The sequence below is a fragment of the Opisthocomus hoazin genome, chromosome Z, assembly GCF_030867145.1.
Source record: "Opisthocomus hoazin isolate bOpiHoa1 chromosome Z, bOpiHoa1.hap1, whole genome shotgun sequence".
In the NCBI taxonomy this organism is placed as follows: Eukaryota; Metazoa; Chordata; class Aves; order Opisthocomiformes; family Opisthocomidae; genus Opisthocomus; species Opisthocomus hoazin.
This window is the reverse complement of record NC_134454.1, coordinates 76,926,033-76,953,020: the sequence shown is the minus strand read 5'-3', so window position 1 is coordinate 76,953,020 and position 26,988 is coordinate 76,926,033. Positions and strand designations below refer to the sequence as shown.

The window sequence follows — 26,988 nt, the reverse complement described above, 5'->3', positions numbered from 1 at the left end:
CGTGGAGGAAGCAGGGCGATAAGCAGGATCAAAACCCTGGACCTCAGGAGAGCTGACTTTGCCCTCTTCAAGGAGCTACTGGGAGGAATCCCGTGGGCCAGGGCTCTCGAAGGCAGGGGGGTCCATGAGTGCTGGTCGCTTTTTAAACAACACTTCTTCCATGCACAGGAGCAATGCATCCCCCTGAGAAAGAAATTTAGCAAAGGAGGCAGGAGACCTGCATGGTTAAACAAGGAGCTTCTAGCGGAGATCAGGCGGAAGAGAAAGGTGCATGGAATGTGGAAAGAGGGACAGGCCACTTGGGAAGAGTACAGAAACGTAGTGAGAGCATGCAGGGATGCGACGAGGAAGGCCAAGGCTCACCTGGAATTGAAGCTGGCAAGGGATGTCAAAAACAACAAGAAGGGCTTCTTCAACTACATCAGCAGCAAAAGGAAGGCTAGGGACAATGTGGGGCCGCTGCTGAATGAGGCGGGTGTCCTGGTGACGGAGGATGCGGAGAAGGCAGAGCTACTGAATGCCTTCTTTGCTTCAGTCTTCAGTGCTAAGACTGGCCCTCAGGAATCCCAGGCCCCGGAGGTAAGAGAAGAAGCCTACAAAGAGGACGACTTTCCCTTGGTCGAGGAGGACTGTGTGAGGGATCGCTTAAATGATCTGGATGTCCACAAATCCATGGGCCCCGATGGAATGCACCCACGAGTGCTGAGAGAGCTGGCGGATGTCATTGCTGAGCCACTCTCCATCATCTTTGAGAGGTCCTGGAGGACAGGAGAGGTGCCCGAGGACTGGAGAAAGGCCAATGTCACTCCAATCTTCAAAAAGGGCAAGAAGGAGGACCCAGGGAACTACAGGCCGGTCAGCCTCACCTCCATCCCGGGAAAGGTGATGGAGCAGCTTATCCTGGAGGCCATCATGAAGCAAGTGGAAGAAAAGAAGGTTATCAGGAGTAGTCAGCATGGATTCACCAAGGGGAAATCATGCCTGACCAATCTGATAGCTTTCTACGATGGCATGACTGGCTGGGTAGACGAAGGGAGAGCCGTGGATGTTATCTACCTTGACTTCAGCAAGGCTTTCGACACAGTCTCCCATGATATCCTCCTAGGGAAGCTGAGGAAGTGTGGGCTGGATGAGTGGTCGGTGAAGTGGATAGAGAACTGGCTGAATGGCAGAACTCAGAGGGTTGTCGTCAGCGGCGCTGAGTCTAGTTGAAGGCTGGTGACAAGTGGTGTCCCTCAGGGGTCAGTACTGGGCCCAGTCTTGTTCAACTTCTTCATCAACGACCTGGATGAAGAGTTAGAATGTACCCTCAGCAAGTTTGCTGATGACACCAAACTGGGAGGTGTGGTAGATACACCGGAAGGCTGTGCTGCCATTCAGCGTGACCTGGATAGGCTGGAAAGCTGGGCAGAGAGGAACCTGATGAGATTCAACAAGGGCAAGTGCAGGGTCCTGCACCTGGGGATGAACAACCTCATGCACCAGTACAGGCTTGGGGTGGACCTGCTGGAGAGCAGCTCTGCGGAGAGGGACCTGGGTGTCCTGGTGGACGACAGGTTAACCATGAGCCAGCAGTGTGCCCTGGCTGCCAAGAAAGCCAATGGGATCCTGGGGTGCATCAAGAAGAGTGTGGCCAGCAGGTAGAGGGAGGTTCTCCTTCCCCTCTACACTGCCCTGGTGTGGCCTCATCTGGAGTACTGTGTCCAGTTCTGAGCTCCCCAGTTCAAGAAGGATGAAGAGCTACTGGAGAGAGTCCAGCAGAGGGCTACAAGGATGGTGAGGGGACTGGAGCATCTCTCGTACGAGGAGAGGTTGAGGGAACTGGGCTTGTTCAGCCTGAAGAAGAGAAGGCTGCGAGGGGACCTTATAAATGCCTACAAATATCTGAAGGGTGGGTGTCAGGAGGATGGGGCCAAACTCTTTTCAGTGGTGCCCAGTGACAGGACAAGGGGCAATGGGCACAAACTGAAGCATAGGAAGTTCCGTCTGAACATGAGGAAGAACTTCTTCCCTCTGAGGGTGACGGAGCACTGGAACAGACTGCCCAGGGAGGTTGTGGAGTCTCCTTCTCTGGAGATATTCAAGACCCGCCTGGACAAGAACCTGTGCAGCCTACTGTAGGTGACCCTGCTTCGGCAGGGGGGTTGGACTAGATGACCCACGGAGGTCCCTTCCAACCCCTACTATTCTGTGATTCTGTGACCACAACCCCTGTTTCCCATCTTCCCTGCACGGCACAGGGCAGGGAAGAGGTAGAAGAGTCGGGAGTGAAGTTGAGCCTGGGAAGAAGGGAGGGGTGGAGGAAATGTGGTTTTAGTTTTGTCTTATTTCTCACAATTCTGCTCTGGTACTGACTGGCAATAGATTACATTAACTTCCCCAAGGTGAGTCTGTTTTTCGTGTGATGGTAGTGGGTGAGTGATCTCCCTGTCCTTATCTTGACCCAAGAGCTTTTCCGTCATATTTTCTCCCCTTGTCCAGTTGAGAAGGTGGAGTGATAGAGCAGCTTTCTGGCCACGTGGCAGCCAGCCAAGGTCAACCCACCACTAGAAAACAGAGAAGTTGTATGCTTATATCTTTTTTTTATTCAGTAGCATATACTTATGTGTATATCCTACAGTGTGGGACAACCATGAATATCTGATAGCCTTCATCTTGGCTGTCTTCTGCCTATGCCATTGGTGATGTGTTATGTAGCCCAAGGACTACTCATTTGTCAGCTTCCCTGTGGCTCTTGTCCAACAGGAGACATCTGGATTTGTCTGAAATGTTTGGGTGGGGGGAGACATATTAGGCTGAGACTAAGACCTGGTGAATATGGAATCACTTATCACCTGAACCTAAGCTCCTCATTGCAGGCCTGGTAGTCTGGAACGCTATTTCTTTTTATACCAAACAGGTCAGGTGGGGTGGAACTGCTTGGAGCTTGAGACACAACTCATCTTAGCCTACCTTAGCATGGCATTTAATAGCATGCTTCTCTTCCCATCTCCTCTTATTACATAGAGCTCTGTCACGCTATTTCCATGCAGAGATGGCAGTGGGGAAGGGTTTGCATGCATGTTGCATGCTTAGTAGTTCCTTAGTCCTCATAGTGCTGCTATTAGATGTAGTCGCTAGCTGAAGAGCCCTTAGTTATAAAAAAACATCCACGTTAAAGAAAATTGGAATGGAGCTGTGCAAAGTGGAAGACTACTTGAACTTTAATATAATTTTCTCAGAATTTTTCATATTGCACATCCCCTTAGAATATTCTTCTTATAAGTGTATTAGTTAGCAAACCACTCAAGTAGGAAGTTGTTAGTGCAGTTGAGAGCTTAGCTATTCATATTCTCGTGGCTTTGTGTAGCCTAGATAGCCTAGATAGATCTCTCTGCCTGTGGAAAGCAAGGCAGCCTAGTGTTCTCTTCCTACACATTCATGTCGTACCTTTGGATTCTTCTGTCTGGTACATTTGTAAAGCTACTTTCAGGAGGGTTGGACTTGATGACCCACAGAGGTCCCTTCCAACCCCTACTATTCTGTGATTCTGTGATTCTGTCAGCCCCCTGTAAGCATATAACTCGTTGACCAAGCTTTGACATATTATAACAATAAAGAAAAAGATCCAAATGGGAAGATGCCCTACGCACAGGAAAAAATTATAATTTTTAATAATAAATATAAAAAGGATATTTAAGTTTTCTTTCATATTTATTTCTCGTATTTGATTTTGTGTTTTAGGACCTAAGAGATCTTCTCTGGGATATATGTGATAACAGAAGGGAAGAAGCAGAGCAGGAACGTACTGATATCATGAATGATGGCTGGTTACAAGATCATAGGGGGATTGCAATGAACCATTTCTTTTCACTTATGCAGGTATGGCCCTACTACAGAGTCTGTGATGAAAGGGGACAATGAATTAAATTTGCAGGACAGCAAGCCTCAGAGGAATTTTCTGTGGTTGGTTTCGAATAAATGAGGGATCAAGAATTAAATAAGCAAAAGTTCATGCCTCTTCTGACTTTATGTAAAAAATTAGAGACTAAAAGTAGATGACATTCCATACGTTTAACTGTTTTTTCAGGCAGGAAAGGGTAAGAAAAATACCATCATTATTGTTCAACTTTCAACCTGCAATGCAAGTGCTACTTTTTGCAATTTCATCAATCCATTTAATCATCTGAGTTTTGTAACAGAAATGTTAGAGCTGTTTATCCTTCTGTGATCATATTGACATCTGCTCTTAATTTACAAATTACATAATTCACTGCTGCTGTAGACCCACTTGGTGTTAAGGTTGTCCTGGTATTTCCCATATCACAAAATTATTTCAGTTGTAACTTCACCAATGTGCCTTGAAATTTTAGCTACAGATCGAAAAAAAAATTTTTTTTGAGAATGCGAAGTCATTTTTTGCTCTTCAGAAAATCCATTCAAATATGACCCAGCTTTCACACGTCTAACTTTCCAAAATTTCCTAAATTTCCAAGACCATATTCAGTTAGGTGGCTCTCTCCCCCGCATTAAGCCTTTCCTCTTATTCAGCCAGACCATTAATTACTTCAGTTCCTGAAGCAAAATTTCATTGTGACTGCTGCTCTAGGTGCATTTATTTTCTTTAGGGCTGGGCTGGAATAGACTAGACTAGATTAGACTGAACAGGCTTTTCTGTAAAGTGAGTGACTATTCTGTGAAAGTTTTGGCAACTCTGAAGAAGACAATGAAAACAGTGCTTTAAACACATGCCAGGTGATGCTAATTTGGCTGAAAAAATCAGGCATAAGCAGCTTAGGCTGGGCTTCCTGCTCTTTAAATCTCTGTGTTATTTCTATATGCCTATTAAACAAGGGAACCACACTCTTGTCTCACATGAGTGTTGTACTAATTTAAGTAGAGTTTATGAAGTAGTGAGTTGCTATAATAAGGAAATTATTAACTCGATTTTCAAAGAGTCTAAATAATGCCCTATATAAAGATTTAAGTCCACCAACAAAAGAGAGAAGTCTAAATATAGTTAGACAATGTTGATGTTGGACTTGATGCAAGTTGCACTGTATGATCCTAATGGGTCCCTTCCAATATTCTATGATTATATTATTCTATGATAAATACCAAATAACTGCAAACTAACTGAATAACATTCATCCTGTAATTAGGATATTTATATAAAAGTGTATTTAAAAAAATGTATCTTAAATTATATGCATAAAGGAGCCAAATTAAAGTAATACTGCTGAACTTAAATCTTGTATTTTTCTCCTTTTACATTCATGTATAACTTTGCAGCCCTAAATGTCTTCCAGCAGAATGTCATGCACATGTATGATGCAGTCCAGAGGAGATTCGATGAATCTGATTTGACCTGCCTTCTGTGGATATGCAGAATATCCATTTAAAATGATAAATATATGTGTTACCCATATATAAGCTTTTTTTTCCTCTAAAGAAAATGCAACACTTTTACTTTCTTGACTTAGTATATACACCCCAAAATAAATGAATTATTAATACTAATAAATTAGAACTAAAAATATAACAACTGTATCTTTATGTTATGGCTTTGTTTGAGAAACAGCCAAAAATAGACTACTTTGGTCTTGAGCTCTCTCTCTGTGGGTTTTTCTGTGGGAAGTTACATATATTCCCCAGGTGGCTCTGTTACTGCATAAACATGTATATTTGTATAAATACCGTTTATCAGATTTCTTTCAACCTTTCTTTGTACACACTGTCATACTAGAAGATATTTTCTCCTTAACTTCTGGATAAGTGCTGGTTTATACCACAAAGGTTTTATCCTTTGTTTTGTGAATGTGGTTTTGTGCATTTTCCCATGAATATTTGGTACTGTTTTTTCAGTTAGAAACTAACACCGTCCTGTATCAATAAATCAAAACATGACAGGTGTTAAATGTTTTTTGAATCATATTTGATTTCTTCCCAGACAATTCTCACAAAAAGATCTTCAAGATACTTAGATGTCTAAAGTATGTTGATTTCTTTGGTCCAGATAAACTGTATGGCTTGTAAAATTTTCTCCATCATTTAACTCTTTTTATTTTATGCTATTAAAGATTTTAATTATTTTGCGCAAAAAGATCCCTGTGATTAGTTGGTACTGGTAAACTTCTAGTATAGAAATACATATACATCAAAACATATTGTGATTAAACGTAATGCATCAAACATCATTATTGTAAATAATTTTTCCTGTTCTAACAACTAAGAATTTTATTAAACCTTAGAAATACCTGTGTGAAGACATTATATATGCAAGTATGAGTATGCATTAAATACACTATATATTTTCAAACAAATATAGTTATGTTTGTTGTTCTCCCTCAAACTCTTAGACTGTAGAATTGCTTCTGCTGTTATGTATTTAAAAAAGTGACAGATATTTGTTCTGTACTATTTTATATTCCAATCTTTCTGTCCTTTCTTCTTGAGGTTGAAGTGGATTGTTTCCAAGATACAAGGAGACTTCTTCGTGACTATTATAGAGCAATGGAAGGAAAAATCCCGACAGATGACAGTCAAGACTTTACTAGAATCCCATTGTTAAATATTATTGATGTAGAGCAGAAAGAAGTTCAAAACAAATCAAGAAGGTAAAAATGCATTATTAAATCATACAAATCAACAAATGCAATGCACTGATATCTTTGTGGGTGTAGATGGAAGTATGTGTGTGTGTATTTCAAGGAATAAGAATATGTGAATTTTTAACTAGGGATTATACTCAAATAATGAATCTTAAATTATCTTACAGATTTAATTTATCCCTGATTTTTTTTACTGATATACCTATATAATTTTTACTAATACATCTCCAATTTAAAAAGACTTAAAAAGCTGCCTTAGAAAGAATTCTGCTGTAGAAATGTTTCCTACTTCCCTCTGTGTTGCTGACAGTTTCCAGTACAGTCCTCACACAACTAAGTTAAATATTATTATGGAACATCAACAGGTTTAAAATTTGCACTGACAAACACAGTTATATGGGTTATATAAGGACAAATTAAGTCAAAGCAACCTAGAAAGATGCACAGAACTGAATGCCATATCAAAGGAAAGAGATACCATCAAGTAATTTCACAATATCAAAAATGCTGTCAATAAAGACATCTGCTTTTTTTAATACTTACAGTTCATTTAGAAACCGTCTGAGTAATGAGGCTGTGCTTGTAGCCCATGTGGAATATGTCAGCAGATCACAGTCATTTAACATATTTTTATCCATCTATTGTTATTCCTTAGCTTCTGTAGTTAAACCAGCCAATTTTCTTATCATCCACGCATTTTACCACTTTTGGTCATAAGGAAAGTTCATCCCTTTTCTGTTGCTATGGCAAATTTGGAAAACACCACTCTCATTCTCTTGGTACATTCTTCAATACAGTTATAAATTAACACTTTTTATAAAGAAGTGTGTGAATTATGCCTTGCATTTTATTTTTAAGGATTCCTCTAGTTTCTTGGAAACTGCCTTCACCAGAAATAAATACTGCCAAGTCAAAAAACAAGGGAACTCTACAGAAGAATGCTAAGGATGAGAATTCTGAAAATGGAGTGGCCACTTTTGGGAAAGATGAAAATCTTATTGCTGATACATGGCAAGCTGCAGTAACAGCAGTATCAAATGTGGTAAGGAACATCAAACATTTCTGGATCAGACCCTCAAAGCCTCCTGTTCAGTAAGCAGCCAAAACACACAGCCTTCACACAGTGTATCTCAATTTCATGCCTCTTGCTTTGCCACTGTTATTTTCATTGAATGTATTTATGTTTATTTGAGGAAAATGTTGGAATCTGTGTGTTATCAGACCTCCACCTCTGTGTTTATAACTGACCCTTTCACTTCATTACTGAGATAAATATATTGAATGGTGAGTCTATATATCTGGTTCTTCTGTGATAAACTCTCCCTTTATCCCTCAGTAGACGCATGAGAAAAGGGACAAATTTTATCCTCTGATGCAATGTTTGCTGAAACCTATGACAGCCTCAAGAGCTATGGTTACATTCTTTTTTATATATATACCTAATAGTAAATTAGGTGGGCTTTTCAAACGGTTAGTCTGAAGGTTCACTTTTTCTTTTCTCTTTGATAATTTTAAAATAAGTAAAGTTCTGCACCCTTACAGTGTAACTGTAGTCTAGCTTTACATGCTGTTGATTCTTACATTTCTCATTTTCTCCTAGACTACAGGTAATGGGATACAACAATTAAAACCACTATTTCACTGTCTTGCATTTTTGCTGTAGAATTTTATTTTTTATAAATAATAAAAATTTAATCAATTTAATTAGTTAAAGTATCTCCTTTTTTCTATTTATGTGTGTATGTCTCAGCAAGTGCTTTCAGTAAGTATAGGTTATTTAAACAGTAGTTGCACCGTATTGATACTATGAACTTTACTATGTGTGACTGTGGTGTCAAGGTAACCACTGAAATACAGTCCAAAGAAATGGAAGAAGAAAAAGAACGTCAACAGCAAGAACTGAAAGAAGATCTGAAATCTTCACAGAAAATGTCAGGCAAAGCTGCTGGGAAAGATGCCAAAGATACCAAAAAGCTTTCTCCCAAATCAGCTGCTAAAAAGAAAGGTATTTGAAATGCAGACTTTGTTTTAGCAGTGCTTAATATTACTGAAATGTGAATATGTCAGTAACACAGAAAAGAGTAAGTGAAGACATTTTATTTGGATTTAATTCCTCCTTTTAAATGTCAAATGTGACATATCAATGTGAAAAGCTAGTAGGGATAAAGGAGTGCAGAGGCTTTTGAATGGCAATTGCATTTATTTAATCATATGTGTTGTTATTATTATGTAGTAATAAATATTCTAAACAGAACCTAGAAAGTAAATATGAATTTTTCTCCAAGACTTAAAACTAGTTTGTGAAATAAAATTAAATATAATTCCATTAAATTCTGCCTATTTTCCAATCATAAGTCAAAATATTTCAAAGATTAAAATGAAAATACTGGAATAGAATGGATAAATTATCGAATACTCCAAGATTTTTTTGAATTAATTTATCAGCCGTATAGTAGCATAGATCCATCATTTTTACATATAACTGTGACATGGTATAAATAAAGGACATAAAACCTAATGGCATATGTAGTCCTAAAAAACAGCGGCCTCCCATTGATGTAGATCTTGCACATAGGCCTAGAAAGAACCTGTCCAACCAGGTGAGAATACAAAACTTGTTTGCAAAAGGGATTCGGACCTAAAAAGCCCTATCTCTTGAGCCTAGAAATTCAGGCAGTCTGCTGGGAGGAATCATGGCATGCAAGGCTGTTCATACATTTTTTCATAAATACCTCCTTGAGCAGGCAGTGGTTTAAGTAACTTCCACTTCTTTCTGCAAGTTGTCATAGCTTCAGCGGAATGTGAGGCTAGTAGCCTAAGCCTTTTATCATTTGTAAAGACATTCTACAGAGTAACAGAGGGGCTCAAGCCCTGCAGGTATGATGGTAGCCTGAAATTCAGGTACGTATTTTCCAGGTGAGAAAGCTGTAACTACAGAGTTGTTATGGATAAAGCAGCTGACTTTTTTTTTCTTTGACAGGCGTTTTATTTGCCGTGTAGTCAGTGCTCTCTCTCTGGTTGATTCTACTAAGAGTACAGTGAATGAGTACTTAACTGCAAGTACTTAGCCACATGGACACCTAATTTGTGAGCCCCAGGGAGCTTAGCTCCACAATCCAGCCAAGACAGTAGCAGGTTTTCAGATTTTTGGAAAAGCTTTGTGATAAAAAAATCTGCAGTTATCGCCGATCATATGTGAAGTGGCTGGGTTGTGGCTGCTGGATTGCTTTGTGGAACTAAATTTTTGTTCAGATCTGGTACTAGATGACATACCTGAAGTTATGCAACTACAAAGTGACAGAACTGCAACTGGAACTCAGCTGTGCATTCCTCATGGTAGAACATGGAGTATCAACTGATGTATCTGTAACTGAAGTATCAACTTTGGTTTCATGCCAAATATGGTGTCACTGTAGTGCTCCTGCAACAGAACTCCCTAAGATACAGCTATAGGCTAGTACGTCAGTGATACAAATAATCACATATGATTTTATCATTTCTAGATTTGACCATTTGCTGTATGTTGACCTTATGTATCATGCAGGTGTCGTCATTTTTTTTTTTCAGTAACAGCTCCATCTGCTCTTCTTCTAGGGACAAAGCAGTTACAAACATTTTAATCTTTCTGGGTAGTAGTCAAAGTGTTGTGACTGCAGAATTTCATGCAATCTTTACAAACATGATAAAGTACCTTCACAATGTCTATTTACAGATATGTAAGTTAAAATAAGCTGCAAAAGCGGCTAGCAGAATGGTTTAGAAAGGCATGAAATAGCATACCTCTCTTTTTTTTGGTATATTGTGATTTTTTATTAAATAGCATTATTGTTTATTCCACTGCTTTAATGATAACCAATGATACTTACTAACATAACATTTTTAGTATAGTTTGCTAAACTTGATTTTACTCCAGAAGGAGCAACTATCCATCAAAAGAGGTTTATTTATACATGCTGGTTGTCATAAAGGGTCAAAGAAGACATTTTGACCATCTGGGATCACAACAGAAGCATTCATGTCTAGAAGCTGTTCAGTCATTATTTTTCATTCGGAAATACATTTTAGGATGTTATTTAACCAATTTTAATACAGTTGGATATGCTGGAGTAATCTCACACAGTGTTAATTTTAGCATGTCTTGCAGATGTAAAGCACATTTGATGAAATCTAGGTATGTTAAGTTGACATAAGACATCTGAGTAACCACCCTTGTATTCTCATAAATGTTCACATCAAGTAAGCTGGAAAGTGCCATTTTTCATTTAAAAAAATGTGCTGACTTGTGAGTTCCTGTGTACGGATACACAAACTTACTAGCAAAGTCCAAATACTGAGGGGTCTGTTTTCCTGCAGTACCACCTTCTACTGCATCTGTGGTTGAAGTCAGTCCAGTTCCTATAACCCAAGAAGAATTAAAGAAACAAGAACTAACACTTAAAATAAAGCAAGAATATTTCAGTGCCTTGAAACATGAAGGTATGTTACTCGTTGGTTGCTTGTATTAGGGGGTGATTATTATTCCTAACTTCAATAGTGTAATAGTCAAAACTAGCCAGAAAGTATTCCCAGGAAAAATGGATGGATAAGTAAGAAAAAGAAGGGGAGTGAAAGGAGTCTTTGGAGAAATCAGGACATTTTTTAGGGCAGTAGTCATCAGTGATTTTGTGGTAAATATATTTAAAATAGAAACATGTTTTTCATTCTTCTTTTTATTCTCTTCGGTTTAATTTAATTTAATTTAATTTTCCATGACTAACTAAGCAAGTGTTCATCATGAAAGAGTAAGTTTCACATAGGTGGTTAGATGCTCTTCAGTATTCAGTTGAATCAAATTCAGTATTCGGAAGATTTTGATCTGTGAAAGAATTTGTTGGCAATTATATATTTCATTGATGCTTTTTTCTCTGATTCCCTCTTCCTCCAGCAACATCAGATTCAAGCAGCAAGACACAGATTTTATGTTTATTCTTCCAAACTCCTCTCCAGACAGACCCTTCCAAAAACTATGTATTATTCAGTCTTTCTGTCTCTTTTTCTGTCTTACTGAATAACTTCCAAGCCAACTGGTCAAGTTCAGCCAAAAGTAGACATCTGAAAAACTGAAGTCCCAGACTGAAAATGGGTTGAATTTTTTTTTTCTTTCTTTTTAAGATGGGTTTAGACTAGAAAAAAAGACCTTTCTCACTAAAGGGAAGATAGAACCTAGCTGTTAGAGGTTCTGTTTGGCAACAGTTGGCAAGCCCATCATCATTTATGTTACCTCCTTGGCAGGACTGATTTTCTCATAGTGTTTATTATGAAAAGTAGAGGGCAAACAGCAGTTAATGAACAAAACAGAAATTCATAAGGCTTGTTTAGGTCCACACCAGACCAAGTGCATGTACATCCATCACTGTCAACATGGTTTCATCCAAAAGCAGTTTAGGAATAAATATTTGAAGGTTTGGGGATAATAAGGAGAGGAGAGGTAGCAATTTTGAAGATCTTAATAGAATGAAGACAAATTTTAGTGATTCACTGACATGTTTTTTTTTCTTGAGGCTTCTTCGTTTTCGTCTTATATTTGACAAAAAAGCCAAGATAAGAATCAAAGGAAGACAAGACATGTTGAGCTGTTTCTTGTAATTGCACAGGCACATAGCTGGCACATTTGAGGATCATAGTTTCACTTGCAGCTGTGGTAACTGGATGCTTGTGCTATTGGTTATACACATACATATTTAGATACTTGCAAAGTCACTAGTTGTGGACAGTTACTAAAATTTTAAGCAGTACCTGATTCTGAAAATGCAAGGAGACAAAACTTGTCATACACTTACCTTTGTAACATAGTGAGACCAGCTACACAATGCAAAGAAGTCATGAATAAGGCAGTCTTGAACTGTATTAAAGAAACGTGACTAGGCAGGCATAAAGCGTCCTCTAAGATACTTGCAGTTGGTTAGAAATTTTACATCTTTGCCACCAAATAAAATAACCATCTGTGAGACCCAAATCCATTCAATGTTTACAATTTCAGACATCAACTCTTTCTTGCTCCAAACAGAAAGTGTGTAGTCCTGCATTCTGCTGTGACTGAGAAATCACATTAAAAAGACATGCCTTATATTTTTCAGGGTCCATCTTTCTACACTGGTTGGCTAAAGAAAGTTTCAGCCCCAAACCTAAGTATTCTGAAAACCAATTACTATATAATATTGATGGTTTAAAAGATTCTGTAGTACAGAAGGTTAAATATGAGGAAAAATCAAGTTGAACACTGAATTTGCCTCAAGGATTGAAAACATTTCTAGCTACTGGTCCTCTTTTCTTACTCTTCTTTTGTAAGGTTTAGGATATCTTTCACCGCCTGTTCCATGTGTCTCTTAATCCATTACCTTAGTTGTCTTAGTTGGCATCCTTTTCAGTGTGGATATTGCTGACTTGTTGCTATTTCTTCTCCTGTTAGCTCTTTTTTTAAAAGTATTAGCCTTTCAATGAGACTGATTATTTTTTTATTCTATGTGTAATTTTGGTAGAGGTGAATGATTTTCTTAGTGCTCACATACCAAACTTTTTTGTAACGCAACATGAGTTTTAGAGTATAAAATAGTCGTATGTATGAAGCTTGGAACAAACCTAGTGAGGCTAATTTTAAAGGGCTGTAGGTTAGAAACGGAAAAGCAAACTTTTATTGTGATTAACATACATAATGATTTAGATGTGTTTTCTTTTAAAATTTATCCATAACAAGGTACTCACAGTTGCATCATTAAGCTTCTAGGTCTGTTGCTGTATAGTGTTAATTTAGTTCTATGTCACTGTCTACTTAAATATCCCCTGCATCTCTGTATTAGTTTTATTGAGGTATTTGTCACCTTGTGAATTCTGATGCACATAAGACACACTTTTGTAAAATGCATGGTCTGATAGGGATGATTCTGAAAAATAATTTCTTCAAGAATATGAGAAATTAAATATTTTACTGCCTGAATACAGGTTAACATGTTAAACTTTAGGTGCTTAAGACTGAGAATTTTCCTTATATTTTAGAAATATTAATTATTGTGACATTACTGTTTAAACAGAGGTAACCACGAAATCTAGACTAGAACTTATAAAAGAAAAAGCTGTAGCATTTGTTGAAGAGCTAACAATAAAAGCAGAAGAGGCTTATAAAGATATGGAAAAGTGGCTTGGATCCAGGTTCCTGGCAGAAATGTCCAGGTAACGTATATTCAGTTTTAAACAGGAACATTTTTTTTACTATGCTAGTGAAGTTTTATACAGAAGCTAATAATTTGAAAAAAAAATACAGAAAATAATAATTTAATTTCATGGGCTGTAATTTAATTTTATCTTAAGTACCTGAATAGCAAGAACTCATTTGTTGGATGATTAGAAGGTTCTGCTGGCAATAGTAGAAGTAATCATAGTAAAGGATGATTACAGATGGAACATGTGTGCTCCACCTGTATGAAATTTATGCAATTAAGAAAGTCTTATGCTGTAATATTTTTCCATCAGGTCTCTCTTATGGCTTAGATCTGACTTTTTATAAATTTCTTACCACAGTTAAAAGACTTCTTGCTGCTAGAATTGGACTACACATCGTAGTGATTTTCCTGTGTACAGAATTCACACAGAAGATTTGTAATTCTTACTTCAGGAAAGCTCGCAGAGTGTAAACACGTTAAAATTTGAACCTAAGTTATAAACATTGTGTGTTACAAGGACTCATTGTTTTCTGCATTTACACTTTACAGTGTTGAAAAGCTGATTGAGGTTGCACGACACCACATTGAGAGTTCTAGCAAAATCCAATACGAAATTACTTTAGAAGAAACAGATTTCTTTGTCAGTGGTGATGTAAAAATGATCCCTGACCCTGTTCCTTCACCACATGTTCCACATGTAGAGACCTCTGGAAGTGGTAATCTAACTATTTCACAACTTACTACACTTCATAAGCAGTTTCTACAGGTGGCTCCTAAAGGTAAGAAAAATTTTTCTTTCTCATTCCTGAAGGACTGTTAGTTACCAATTTAAAATTTAAAGTAACTGCAGGGAACTACTGAACATTACTTACATATATTGTTAAAGATCATGCTACAGTTAAAGATCGTGCTACATACAAAAGCTAAGTCATAGTTCAGAATATTGAAAATGCAAAATACCTGACCACTTCGAAGGTTTTAGTCTCTTTGCTATGGGTTTTATATCTTCAAGACCATGTGCTTAATGTTCCTTTTACAGGTGTCTCTGTAATATGTTTTTAAGAGTGGTACGTATCATGCTTATTTTGCTTAAAGATCATTTCAAATGCAGTATTTAACTTGTTTACTAATTCAGACCTCAGTGAACAGTGAAGCTATATTAATTTAAATTACATTTTGAAAGAAATCATGTTTCCATTAAATTATTGTATAGGGTGTATTGTAACTATTAACCACTATAGTCTTCAAGTCAATTTGTGCCAGTTGTTTGGGGTGATTTGCAGGTGTTAACTCAGATATGTATTTTTGTTTCTTTGTATGTGTGTTTGTTGTGTGCGTACCTTCTAATTATGGGAACTTTAGGTTTAGGGTGCTTGAAAAATTTTTTTTTGCAAAACTTAATACTGCTGTATAAATGTTATAAAACAATTTAGGCAGTTTTAAACTGAGACAGAAAGTCAGTAAACACACATTTGCTGATGGTTTCTTTATTATCAGTGTTCCATATTATAGTTATAATTTTAGTACAATTGCCACTAAGGTAATGAAATACAATGTGTAAACACATACTTACAATTTTGATTCTAACTCTTCCAATATAAGGCCACAAAGGCACATTGAAATTGAATTTAATTCTTTATTCAGAAACACTTTTCAAGTATGTTTGTGGAGAAATTCCACTTAGCTTTTGAGCATGAACTCATTTTATTCAGAACGATGTCTACAGTTTTCCTTTGGAGAGATGCGTATTATCTTGTCTATAGTGTAGGAGTGTGGGGGGGTGTGTAAGAATTCCAAACTCTTCTGTAGAGTTTGAAGTAGCAGATAGTATTGCATATATAATGCCGTGTGAAACTAAAAATGTATACATTTGTAATCGTTAGATAGTGCCATAGAGGTGAAACACAGACACCAGTTTGACTGGTCATTGTATTTAAAAGGTATTCTTTTGTGTACACAAGAGCGTACTTCTATTGTATGGTGACTATAGGTCAAGATATTTACCTTTTTTGGATAGCTGAATTAGGATGGGAAGCAAAAGCCATGTAAGTAATCTTTAAAATACTTTCTCCAATTCTCTTCCACAGTTTAAAACTGCATAAATCACATCCCAGACTTCCTAAGGCAATTACTTCTCTTCATTATAGAGACTCCATGGGAAGAGTTAAATCCTTCCTCTCCTAAAACATCAGGAGAATTTTTTCACATCCTTCTGTCTCCCCTTGTTCAATAGAATACTCAACAGAAAATACATACCTCCTCAGTAGTTTGTCTCTTACTGAACAAAAAAAAAAGGAAAAACTCTTAAGCACCCAGCACACCAGCAGTGGGACTGCTGGATAGCAGCTCTAAAGCAGATACAAAAAAGTAACAAACTAATCCCTGTTGTGGAGAATCTCTAAACAGACCTAGATTTGCTGCCAAACATCTTAGTCTTCTAATTCTTATTCACCTGAGCAGTCATCTGAGCATTCATAATAGAAATACACACACACAAGCACACAAGGCGTAGACTATAGGGCATCTAAATATTTAAATAGAATAAATCTACCAATTTTTTTATACTATGTAAATAGCAAAATTCCTAAAATTGTTCTGAAAATGGAATATTAGGCTTGTTTTCTATAGCATTATGGAGATTGCATGAAGAAGAATTTTACCCAGAAATCCGAGCAAAACAAAGAGTAACAAAGGAGAAATTTTTGTGTTGGAGAAAATAAGAATGTGAACAGTTTTCTCAATGGATATTTGACAAATGTCAAGAGGATGTCTTTTCAAGATATGTTTAACAAATTGCCAGAATGAAAGCAAAAAATGGGATTGCCAATATACTTAAAAATTATTTGACATTTACAAAAGGAATCTTATAAAAATTGTAAACAGTTTTGTGTTTCCTAGGCATTTAAAGTGTTCAAGAACTGCTGATTCATCATAGACAACTTTGTTCTATCCTGCACGTTTGGTTCTCCATGGAAACACATTACTCACCGTTCTAGCAGCGATGGACAAAAAATATGACCTGTGCTGGACCTTCCTACCTACTGACACAGTCTTTCATTTGATAAGAAAATATTTAAATTTTTTTTTTTTAATTATCCCGAGTGCCATTGGCCAAACTCAAGGTGGCTCTGCAATGTTTGCTAATTTCACTAATTGCTTTGATGAATTTGTTAACAGTGCTTGAATATATTGTTTCAGGAATGTGGTCATTTTATGTAGGAAGAAGTGTGGCAGGTCTTACATGGAGTTACTAACTGACTTTTTTTTGTCTTCTCTCCTGCAGTCTCTTTGGATGTGTTCTGTTCTTAACAACAAAAGTAAACTAACCATCTGTTAGATCTCATCCCTTTTGATTCCTTTTAGCACTGTACTCTTCCTATGACCACATCTATTGTCAGTTCAGTTAGCTTACATCTAGAATTTCTTGATTTTCCTCTAAAGGTGCTTCAGAGAATGCAATTATGTTAATGTTTTGCAACCCAACAAATCAATATAGATTCTATCGCAGACTTTTGTTCTCCGTCTTATGACAGACTCACGCAAGGGAAGTTTAAATTTTATTCATTTTGCACAGTCATGATTCTCATGAACCATTCCAGTTTGAATTGTAGAAGTGTTTATTCATCAGAAATAAACTTCAGTCAAGCTTTAAACACTTCTATGTACAATATCCAAAAAAAATGTTTAAAATGCGTATTTTAAAAAGCCATAAAATTGTCTACTAAGGCATGATCTATCTCACGTAATTTTTCCTAATCTGATTCTGGATTTGGAAAACATAGAGGTCAGTCAATGACCAAATTGTGTTACTGTTTCTTTTTAAGTTGTAGACCTGTCAACTGAGTTTTACTGTGTTGTTAGATTTGGAACATATAGGCATATTAAAGTGTGCATCTACTTCAGCTGAAATTTTGCCTTTTTAATAGAACACTTTATTGACTGCAACAGTCAGAATTATAGCTGACCATGAATAATGTCTATAGGTTATGTTGTCTCTTCAAAAGCACTTTTGCAGAAACGATTCAAGAGCTTACAGTAGTAACCGAAATGATCTGACATTGATGTGAACAGGGAATGAACTTCGTATGTAAGTATAGAAAGAAGTTGATCATCTCTAACTTTTATGTTTTCTAAGACTTTATTTCTTTTCAACGGGCTTTTTTCAAAACTTGAAAATAAGAAAGTCAATGTTTGTACGCAGAGGAAGAATCCTATACTAGACAAAAATAGATAGAAAATGCCTAAACTTTTGGGATATAAAGCCTTTAATCAGAGATCCAGAATAAACACAATACCTCTCCTTACAGATAATGGAAAATTTGGTAGTTCTACTGACTTAGTTTCACTAACACCTCCTGTTAGGTGTCTTACTAAATCATGTACGTTATTTAATTTCAGAAACCTGTGACTGTTTGCCTAGAGTGTTTAAAATCTGTCTATCCAGTTACTTTTAGAAAACATATTTAACATGTTCATATATGTTTCTGTGCACTTGAATATATATATCCAATTATTATGATCTCAATCAGCATGACAGAGGAACTTGCCTTTTCTCTCACTGCATCTGTGCAGCAACAGGCATATCTTACTCTATGTGATTCTAAATTTAAAATCCCAGTTCTTGCTGATTAGTAAAGATTGGGCATGTAACATGTCAGAATCAGTAATAATTAGTGAATAAGTGAAGTAAATATTTACAGTGAAAATCACCTGCAGGGAGTGATGAAGATGTCAGTATCTTGAAGGGAATGAATCACATTTTGGAGACTCCTGTCATTTTAGTCTAATGACAGAAGTATCCCATATTACTAGCTTTTAGACTACTAAAGTTAGATGAATATTTTTCAGCCTGAGGGTTTATTTCTCTCGTTTATCCATTATAGCATTGCTACAGACTCTGCTGTGTATCTTGCGTAGATTATCATCCAAATATCTAGTCAGAAATCGATATGGAAACATATTTCTAAGTGAAAATGCAGGGGAATCGGAGTAATTTTAAATGTTTTGGTAAAATTTGAAGAAAAGGGAATAAATTGTAAACATAATTCTCATCTCTAGTGTAGGTTTACAATCTCTTCATATTTTGTTGCTTGTGTAAATTTGTAATCTGTACTTTCCTACAGTTCCTCTGTTCAGGGAAATATTTTCATACAGTGCCTTTATGTGCCTTAGCTATGCTAAGGCACATGGAGGACAGGGAGGTGATTCAAGACAGCCAGCATGGCTTCACCAAGGGTAAGTCCTGCCTGACCAACTTCGTGGCCTTCTCTGAGGGACTGACTACATCAGTGGACAAGGGAAGAGCTATGGATATCAGACGATATCCTGGATGTCTGGATTTGTGTAAGGCCTTTGACATGGTCCCCCACCCAATATCCTCCTTTCTGAATGGGAGAGAGATGGATTTTATGTGTGGACTGTTCTGTGGATGAGGAATTAGTTGGATGGTCGCATCCAGAGGGTAGTGGGCAATGTCTCAATGTCCAGATGGACATTGGTGACAAGTGGTGTTGCCCTGGGGTCTGTACTGGGACCAGTACTGTTTAATATCTTCATTAATGACATAGACAATGGTATTGAGTGTACCCTCAGGAATTTTGCAGATGACACCAAGCTGAGTGGTGCAGTTGACACACCTGAGGGATGGGATGCCTGGACAAGCTCAAGAAGTGGGCAAACCTCATGAAGTTCAACAAGGCCAAGTGCAAGGTCCTGTACCTGAGTTGGGACAACCCCCAGGATCAGTACAGGCTGGGGGATGAAGGGATTGAGAGCAGCCCTGCAGAGAAGGACTTGGGGGTACTGGTGGATGAAAACCTGGACATGAGCCGGCCACGTGTGCTCGCAGCCCAGAAGCCCAACCATATCCTGGGCTGCATCAAAAGTAGCATGGCCAGCACTTTGAGGGAGGGGATTCTGCCCCTCTTCTCCACTCTCGCTGTAATTCAAAATGGTTTTCGTTCTTCCATGTCCTCTTATGTGCTTTTCTTGCACAATTATGACCAGGATGCACTGCATGCTCTGTGTGGTCTGAAATTTTAGGCTGACTGATTCTGTTGGCCAAAATCTAGCGATGCTCTTGCTTTTGGTTCCATAGGAGTGTTATGAGGATCTTTCTTCTGTACCTCAGAAAGCTTTGAAGTAAATTTATAGGACCTTCATAACTCTACCCTACTGACAAACTTGGTTCAAACTGGCCATTCTAAAATTATCAGTGAGGAAGAACTAGCAGATATACAAACTGATGTAGAGATATACAGGCAACACAACTGCATAACCTTTATTTCCTTAGGTAAGTGTGGTAAAAATATACCACAGAGAGGATTTGTAATTAGTGTTATCTGGTTTTGAAAGGGCATCATAGTCGAAAACTTGAAAAATGTTGGTACCATTGAAGGTCTGCCTTACAGGGAATCTTATCCCTGTCAGTGGCTCACAGAACCTACTCTGATCCTCATTTTTTTCTATTCAGCAAGTTTCTAGAAGTGCCGATATACCTCAAGAAGCAGTACTAACCACTATAGAGGTGTTATAATCATTTTGTCCCTTCCATCCTCTGACCTCTGCAGTTGCAGATCCATTAATCCTGCCCCCCATCTCTTTTTCACCTATTCTTGTGGTTTGTGGCTGCCTAATCCTAGGGAAGGTTTTTAATCTTTGCAGTGTGTTACTTCTCATCCTCCCTTTTTGGTCCTGGGTGTGGTACTTGGGCACACGTCAGAGAAACTTCTGTGGAGGTCTAGTTGTTTTTGCTATCCGTATGAACCACAGCTTCTAGCTCAGATTTAAAGTTTTCCATGTGGTGTCAATAGTTCTTTAAAAGAATCGCTTCTAATGGAGAGGTACTTAAACTTCATGTTCCTAACATTTTTTAATATTATGGCCTTTCAGGATGCTCAGAATATAATGGAGCAGACATACTGTCATTTTTATGACAAGAGCAACAAGCAGTCCTCACAAATGTTATAATACATATATGAAAATTTGCCCCTTCTTGTAAAATAGAAAAGAGTGGGGTACAAAGACTGTCTTTCTTAAGACCTTTGAAAGCACCAGAAATGGCATTTCTGTCTGTGATTAGCTTAATGTAGTCATTAATTTTGCCTTTTGACGTACACATCACGGCAAGGAGGGTGGAGAGTGAGATTGTTCTTAGGTCATTTCCTCAGTGCTTCACTTCTGCTATTTCCCAGTGAATAGATTTCAAGTTGTATTGCCTCAGTTCTGTGTGGAATTTGTCTTAGTTATTTGACTGCTTTCTTTTCAAAGTCATGACCTTATGGCAACAGTGTACTAAAAGAATTATGAAATTACTTTCCCAAAGTGGGAGATTCATGAGCTGTAGAGATAGAATTTTCAAAAATTTCAGCTTACAGCATATGCTCCTACAAAATATATGAATGACCATCTTGAGAACAATTTGGGAGAATAATATTGAGAACAATCTCGATGCTTTAAGAATTTTTTTATTCTGAGAATAAAATTTGAAGCTTACACAGTTCCTCTTTCTCAAAGCAGTTATAAAATCATTCTGCAGATAAATATAGTTCAGAAGATCAGGTCGGCTACATATACTGTAGAACGTCTTATGCCTTCTGTGACAGGTATTTGAATATGTATTTATGGACTTGCTGCACGTTAACTTTTCTGTTAATGTCAGGTGTAATGGGCATCGAAATAGGTTTGTGACTTCAGTATTATCTTCTGGACGCATTTTGCCTGAAAGACCGTTCTGGATTCCACTCCCTAACTCTGTTTTTCTTTGTTTCAGAAATGGTATTAATGCTGCTGCACTTTACTGCTTGTATATTCTGACAAATTTCTGGTAGTCAAAAGTAAACTGGAGTCAAAACCGGCCATTTCTTACAAGGGTACTGCGCAGTCTCCAAGTGATTTTGGAGTAGATCTCAGTTTTTCTTGTTCTCTTTTATGCCTTTTTATTTCAAGTCACAGTGTAGTCCCAAATTAACAAAATAAATGTGGAAGAAAAAAGAAAAAATACAGTTGATAACTTATTACATAAAACCTATTTTATATTTAGTTGTTTCTTTTTAAACTATAGCCATAAGAGCACTGAAGCAGTTTAAAGGCAAGAGTAATTCTTCTAGCAAGAGAGAAGTTGGTGACAAAGGGAAAGAGAAGAAAGATTTGGAACACCAGAGAACAAAGAGGAATCGCCAGTTTCCAAAAATATGGCTAACAAAATACTCCTGGTTAAAATATGATGATGAAAGGGGAATAATGTTTTGTGCACCCTGTCGTAAGCATAATGTGGATTTAGGGGAAAACATTCATAATTTTTGTTCTGGCACTGATGACTTCAAACTTGAATTTATAAACATACACCAGAGTAGTGAAGTTCATGCCTGGGCTACCTGCATGGAAGCTGCCAGTACTGCTTCACCAGATACAGCTTCTGCTGAGCAGATGTTGAAGAGCATGAACTCCATAACATTAGGCAGAGTAGAAAATATTTTTAGAACATGCCACGCTATTGCTAAATCTGGTCGTCCCTTTACAGACCTTGACTGGATGTGCAAACTAGATGATATGAAAGGAGTCGATATTGGTTCTGTATTTAGAAATGACAAGTGGGCAAGGATGTTTATACATTTTATTGCTGAAGTAGAAAGAAGAGCTTTGAAAGAGAAACTGGAGAAATGTAAATTCTTCTCTGTTATTAGTGATGGAGTAACAGATGGTATACTCAAAGCAGCTGCAGTTGTCTATGTACGCTTTGCAAATGAAGGAAAAGTCCATTGCCAGATTGTTGGGGTTCAACCTGTTCACAAAACTGATGCTTCAACTATAAAAAATGCAATTGAGGAAATATTGCAAATAAATCTTCAACTCAGTCTGGCAAGCGAAGACTGGTCAAGAAAATTAGTTGGTTTTGGAAGTGGTGGGACAGATGTCGTGGTAGGAGAAAACAGTGGGATAGCTAAACTTCTGAGGGAAGTTCAGCCTTGTATACAGTCTGTACATTGTTTTGCTCACCGCCTAAAGCAGGCTTACAAAGGAGCACTGAAAAATATTCAGCTATACAAGATCTTAAGCAATGTCTTGAGAAATGTATATCGCTTTTATCATAACTCACCTCTAAATAAGAATAAGCTCAAAGCCACGTATGAAGCCATTAATTTACGCCCAGCTATTCCTTCTCGCATTGGAGGCTCACAGTGGCTTCCTCGTCTACAAACAGCTCTACAGATTCTCCTGAAAGGTTATCCTGCAATTGTTCTACATCTGAGTAAGGTAAGTGATTTAAAATTTGGATGTACCTTCAGGAAAAATTAATTGCTCTGGCTAATTTTGGTCCACATACCTGATGCTTTCTTTTCCTGTGTTCATTTCCAGATTGAAAGAGATTCAAGAGCCTCAAACTGGCAGAAAGTCAAAGGCCTTTTACATCTCCTTCTGAGAAGGGAGGTAGTCAAGTTTTCTCACTTCCTGTTGGATGTCATCAATGTCCTCAACATTCTGTCACGTGTTACTCTGGATCACAACTCCTCCATTGCAGACATATTTGCAACCGTGCAATCAACGCTGGAAGCACTTCAAATGTATAAGACAAGGTCTAACATTTCTAACTGAACCATGATCTCTTAGAATATAATAAAAGAGTATATTATATATTGTTTTGTATTCTGTATCATTCAGAGCTGGTCCAAAGGAACGCCTGATGGAGACTGTTGGTCATTTTCATAGTTACCAGCTTGTTGGAAATGGAAATATTTCAGCAGTACGAACCAAAGTACTAAGTAATTTGGTGAAGAGGCTACGTGATTGTTTCTGTGATGCAAGTCAAGAAGTTTTGAGAGCAACTACTATTGGAAGTTTTAAGCTATGGCCTGGAGAAATGAAACAAGGTATAAAACTGTGATAAAGGCTACCTGAAGTGCACCTTCTAAATTTTTTAAAAGCATAAAAATATTTTTGTTTTGTCTCTCTTATAGAATTTGGTGAAAAAGAAGTGTCTGTCTTGACTAAACATTATGAAGTCATACTAGAAGCTGCTAGTGTGAAAATAGATGAAGTAGAAACTGAGTGGAGCATGTTGAAATTAGACCTGTATAACAGGTAATAAGAAAACTGCATTTGTGTCTGTTTATTGATTTACTCAGAAGGATTATGGAAAGACATTTAGTGGTAGTTATAATTATACTTCTTCCCATGCTTTTTAGATTTCAGAACATCCAGAACTTGACATGGGATTCAGTGAACTCAGATTATTCAAAGAAGTATCCCAACATCCTGACATTGGTAGATTTGATCCTAACGCTGCCGGCAAGCTCAGCTGAAACAGAGCGAGGCTTCAGTCAAATGAAACTCACCACGATGTGTTTGCACTCTAAACTAAGGTCTGAAAGTGTGACAGATCTTATGATAATTCAGATGAACTCTCCAGATATCAAAAAATTTGACCCCCAGAAAGCTATTCATTTGTGGAATGCTACTTGGCAGAGAAACAGAAGATTACAGGGACATGATATGTTGACAAATGAAAGACCAGATTACTCCTCTGAGTTTGAGTTGGAGAGTCTCTGTGGAAGTGACTAGATGAAAATTGAGAGGTTTTATTTCATGATCTTCCTGTAACATACATAGACACTTTAACAGAATACCTTGCAGAGTTAATAAAAGTGAAATTTTTATTTTTTTCATAATGTATTATAATGTTAAAATATGGCTTTTTGTTATGTTTACTGACGAATTACCAGTAGATATTTACATTTGCCCTTCTGTACCGGCAATGAACAAAAGTAATGGAGTACAATGTTAACCTTGGCAACATGTGGACAGAGGGATCTCTCATGACTTCTGATTGTTTATTGCATTTAGCTGAGTCATAATGCATTGCAGCCACTGGAGTTAATTGTCATCTTACTAGCAGGCTTAAATAGTTCAAGAAGGTTCATTGATTCTGAAAACCCTGATTTTCTTTTGACAAATGTGTGGAAAATCAGTGTGTTGTTTCTGTCAAATGATTCCTTGGCCTCTGTAGCCTATGAATTTTCGGTCATACCTTCTCTCCATATGTATGTGTTGCTACTTTTTGTTCTCTTCTGATTAAGGTTGAACATGACCTTCCACAGATTTTTGTCAGACTTCTCCTTCAGAAAACTTTCCTACAGAGGCAGAACAGATCCATTTTCCATTGCTGATTATTAATTGCACAAATCAGTCTTCCCATAGCAAATACTTTTACAGCCAGGGTATGACTAATATACTTCACAGCCTGAATGACTTTTTTTCCCTCTAAAAATGTTTGTGAAGATTGCAATAAGAATCCTGTATCTTGATTTTTAGTCTAGGAACTGAGAATGAGAATTGTTAAGAGACATATCTGATTTCATAATTTCATAATTCTACATGTTCTAAATGCAACTTTCTACTTGATAATTTCCAATCAATGTAAAGCATATTAGCAGAATGTATTTCTACCATCAAGAAAAAATGATTTTTTATCAAAAGATAACTGAAGTGAAATCATTAATGACTCTTCTTAGTTCTGCTAACAGTGATGAATGATGTCTGAAATTTATGGGTATCAGCTTAACTAACTTATGTGCTTCGCTAATCACAAAAGAAATTGCAGGCCTCATTAATCACTTATTTCAAAGGCAGAACCAAAACAAGGGCTTCAAGGACTGGTGAAGAAAACATATTGCTACAAGTAAGCGGAATTCACAGTAATTGGATGAAAGTCAAAGACAGCAGGGGGAGATCACGACCACCAACTCAATTCAGGACGAAAAGACTCACCGCCCTCCCCATGTCCCTGGAGCCTGTGCACTAGATTAAAATTACACTGTAACTTTAAATTGAGGCATAAGATATATAGACCAATAGGAAACTGCTGTGCATAACTCGGTATGTTTTAGGTGATGTAGAATATGCATATGTGTAACTAACTGTATAAATATTGTACTTGTTTGAATTTTGAGCTAGCTTTGTGGAATGCCACCTAGCTCCCACCTTTGTGCAAACTTATAATAAAAGAAATACCTTGACCCTATATGTATTTGCTTGGATACCAGATAAAGATCCCACTTTTTGGATAACATGAAGATGAACTAGAAATAATTTGTGAGAAATGAATGTGAGGTTGTTCAGTTCTAAATCATCCCTTTACTAAATCAAGATCAACTCTCTCCTTTCAATATAAAACATGCCTAGTAACTGCATAAGGTATACTATATATACACATACACACACACATATATAGTCTCTGTCTTGCATATATAGTCACGCTGCTTCTAGGTCTAGTAGAATTAATCTGTAGGGATCAGAAAAAAACATCAGTACAGTGCATTATATGGTTGATTAGAAAAGATCCATCATTGAAATAGCTTCATTTGTGATTTCTCAGGTAATAAAAATGTTTAGTTGTACTTTATCTAATAAGCAACAGGATATATATTATACAGGGTACCTTACTATATATGTGGCATTGCTAATTGTAAGGATTTTCTCTTAAATCACATAACACCAAGTTACTCGCCTCAAAGTTTGAAAATGTGTCCCCAGAATGTCCAACAGCAGAAGACAAAAACAAAGTAAGGGACAAAAGTATATTTCAAATCTATAACACTGAAGTCATTACCATGATGCATGGGTGCAGCATCACATTTTTAGTGTTAAATTTGAAGATAATGGATACATTGCCCTTGGAATACTAGCAAAATCTTAGTATCAAAACAAGTAGTTGCAAAGGGGTATGACAGAGTCATCCTTGTCTAAAAATAAGATGAAGTTTAGACAGACATTCTGTATCCAGTATATGGCCCTTGTTCTTTTTTGAAAAGCTTTTAAAATAGTCCACTGTAGAATGTCTGATTTGTGTTCCTTAGTGCTTTGGTGTCCTTCTGATTATATATTTTTTTTACTACTAAAATATTTTTTCTGCAAATAAATTTTATTTTCTATCATTCTTCGTAACTGCAGCTATGGAGAGGCGGTATCCCTGTCCTCTTTGTAATAGTTGGTTTTAACTGGAAAAGTACTGCTATGTTTTCTCATAATCTTCCTTTTGTAGGTGAAACTAGCAGAATTCCTTCAAATTTGCCCTCAGGACATGTTTTCAAAACCTGTGATGATTCTTGTTGCTTTCTTCTGGGCACTCTTTAGTTTCCATACATCCTTCTAGATCTGCAAATTCAAAAATTGTATGCCAGCAGAAGGCCTAATAGCTGAAAAGA

At 37.2% G+C, this 26,988-nt stretch overlaps 1 protein-coding gene across 1 annotated transcript in view; it reads left to right on the top strand.

Moving 5' to 3' along the window:
• SPEF2 (sperm flagellar 2) overlaps positions 1–25,728 on the top strand; it is a 77,034-nt gene extending 51,306 nt beyond the window's left edge. The window contains exons 22-33 of the mRNA XM_075411373.1: positions 3,724–3,861; positions 6,436–6,596; positions 7,449–7,632; positions 8,430–8,595; positions 10,944–11,066; positions 13,658–13,796; positions 14,336–14,565; positions 21,849–23,041; positions 23,144–23,361; positions 23,447–23,655; positions 23,743–23,866; positions 23,971–25,728. Of these exons, the coding sequence (XP_075267488.1) occupies positions 3,724–3,861; positions 6,436–6,596; positions 7,449–7,632; positions 8,430–8,595; positions 10,944–11,066; positions 13,658–13,796; positions 14,336–14,565; positions 21,849–23,041; positions 23,144–23,361; positions 23,447–23,655; positions 23,743–23,866; positions 23,971–24,346 (3,261 nt within the window). The 3' untranslated portion in view covers positions 24,347–25,728. The remainder of the gene's footprint in view (positions 1–3,723; positions 3,862–6,435; positions 6,597–7,448; positions 7,633–8,429; positions 8,596–10,943; positions 11,067–13,657; positions 13,797–14,335; positions 14,566–21,848; positions 23,042–23,143; positions 23,362–23,446; positions 23,656–23,742; positions 23,867–23,970) is intronic.
• Positions 25,729–26,988: the final 1,260 nt, after the last annotated feature.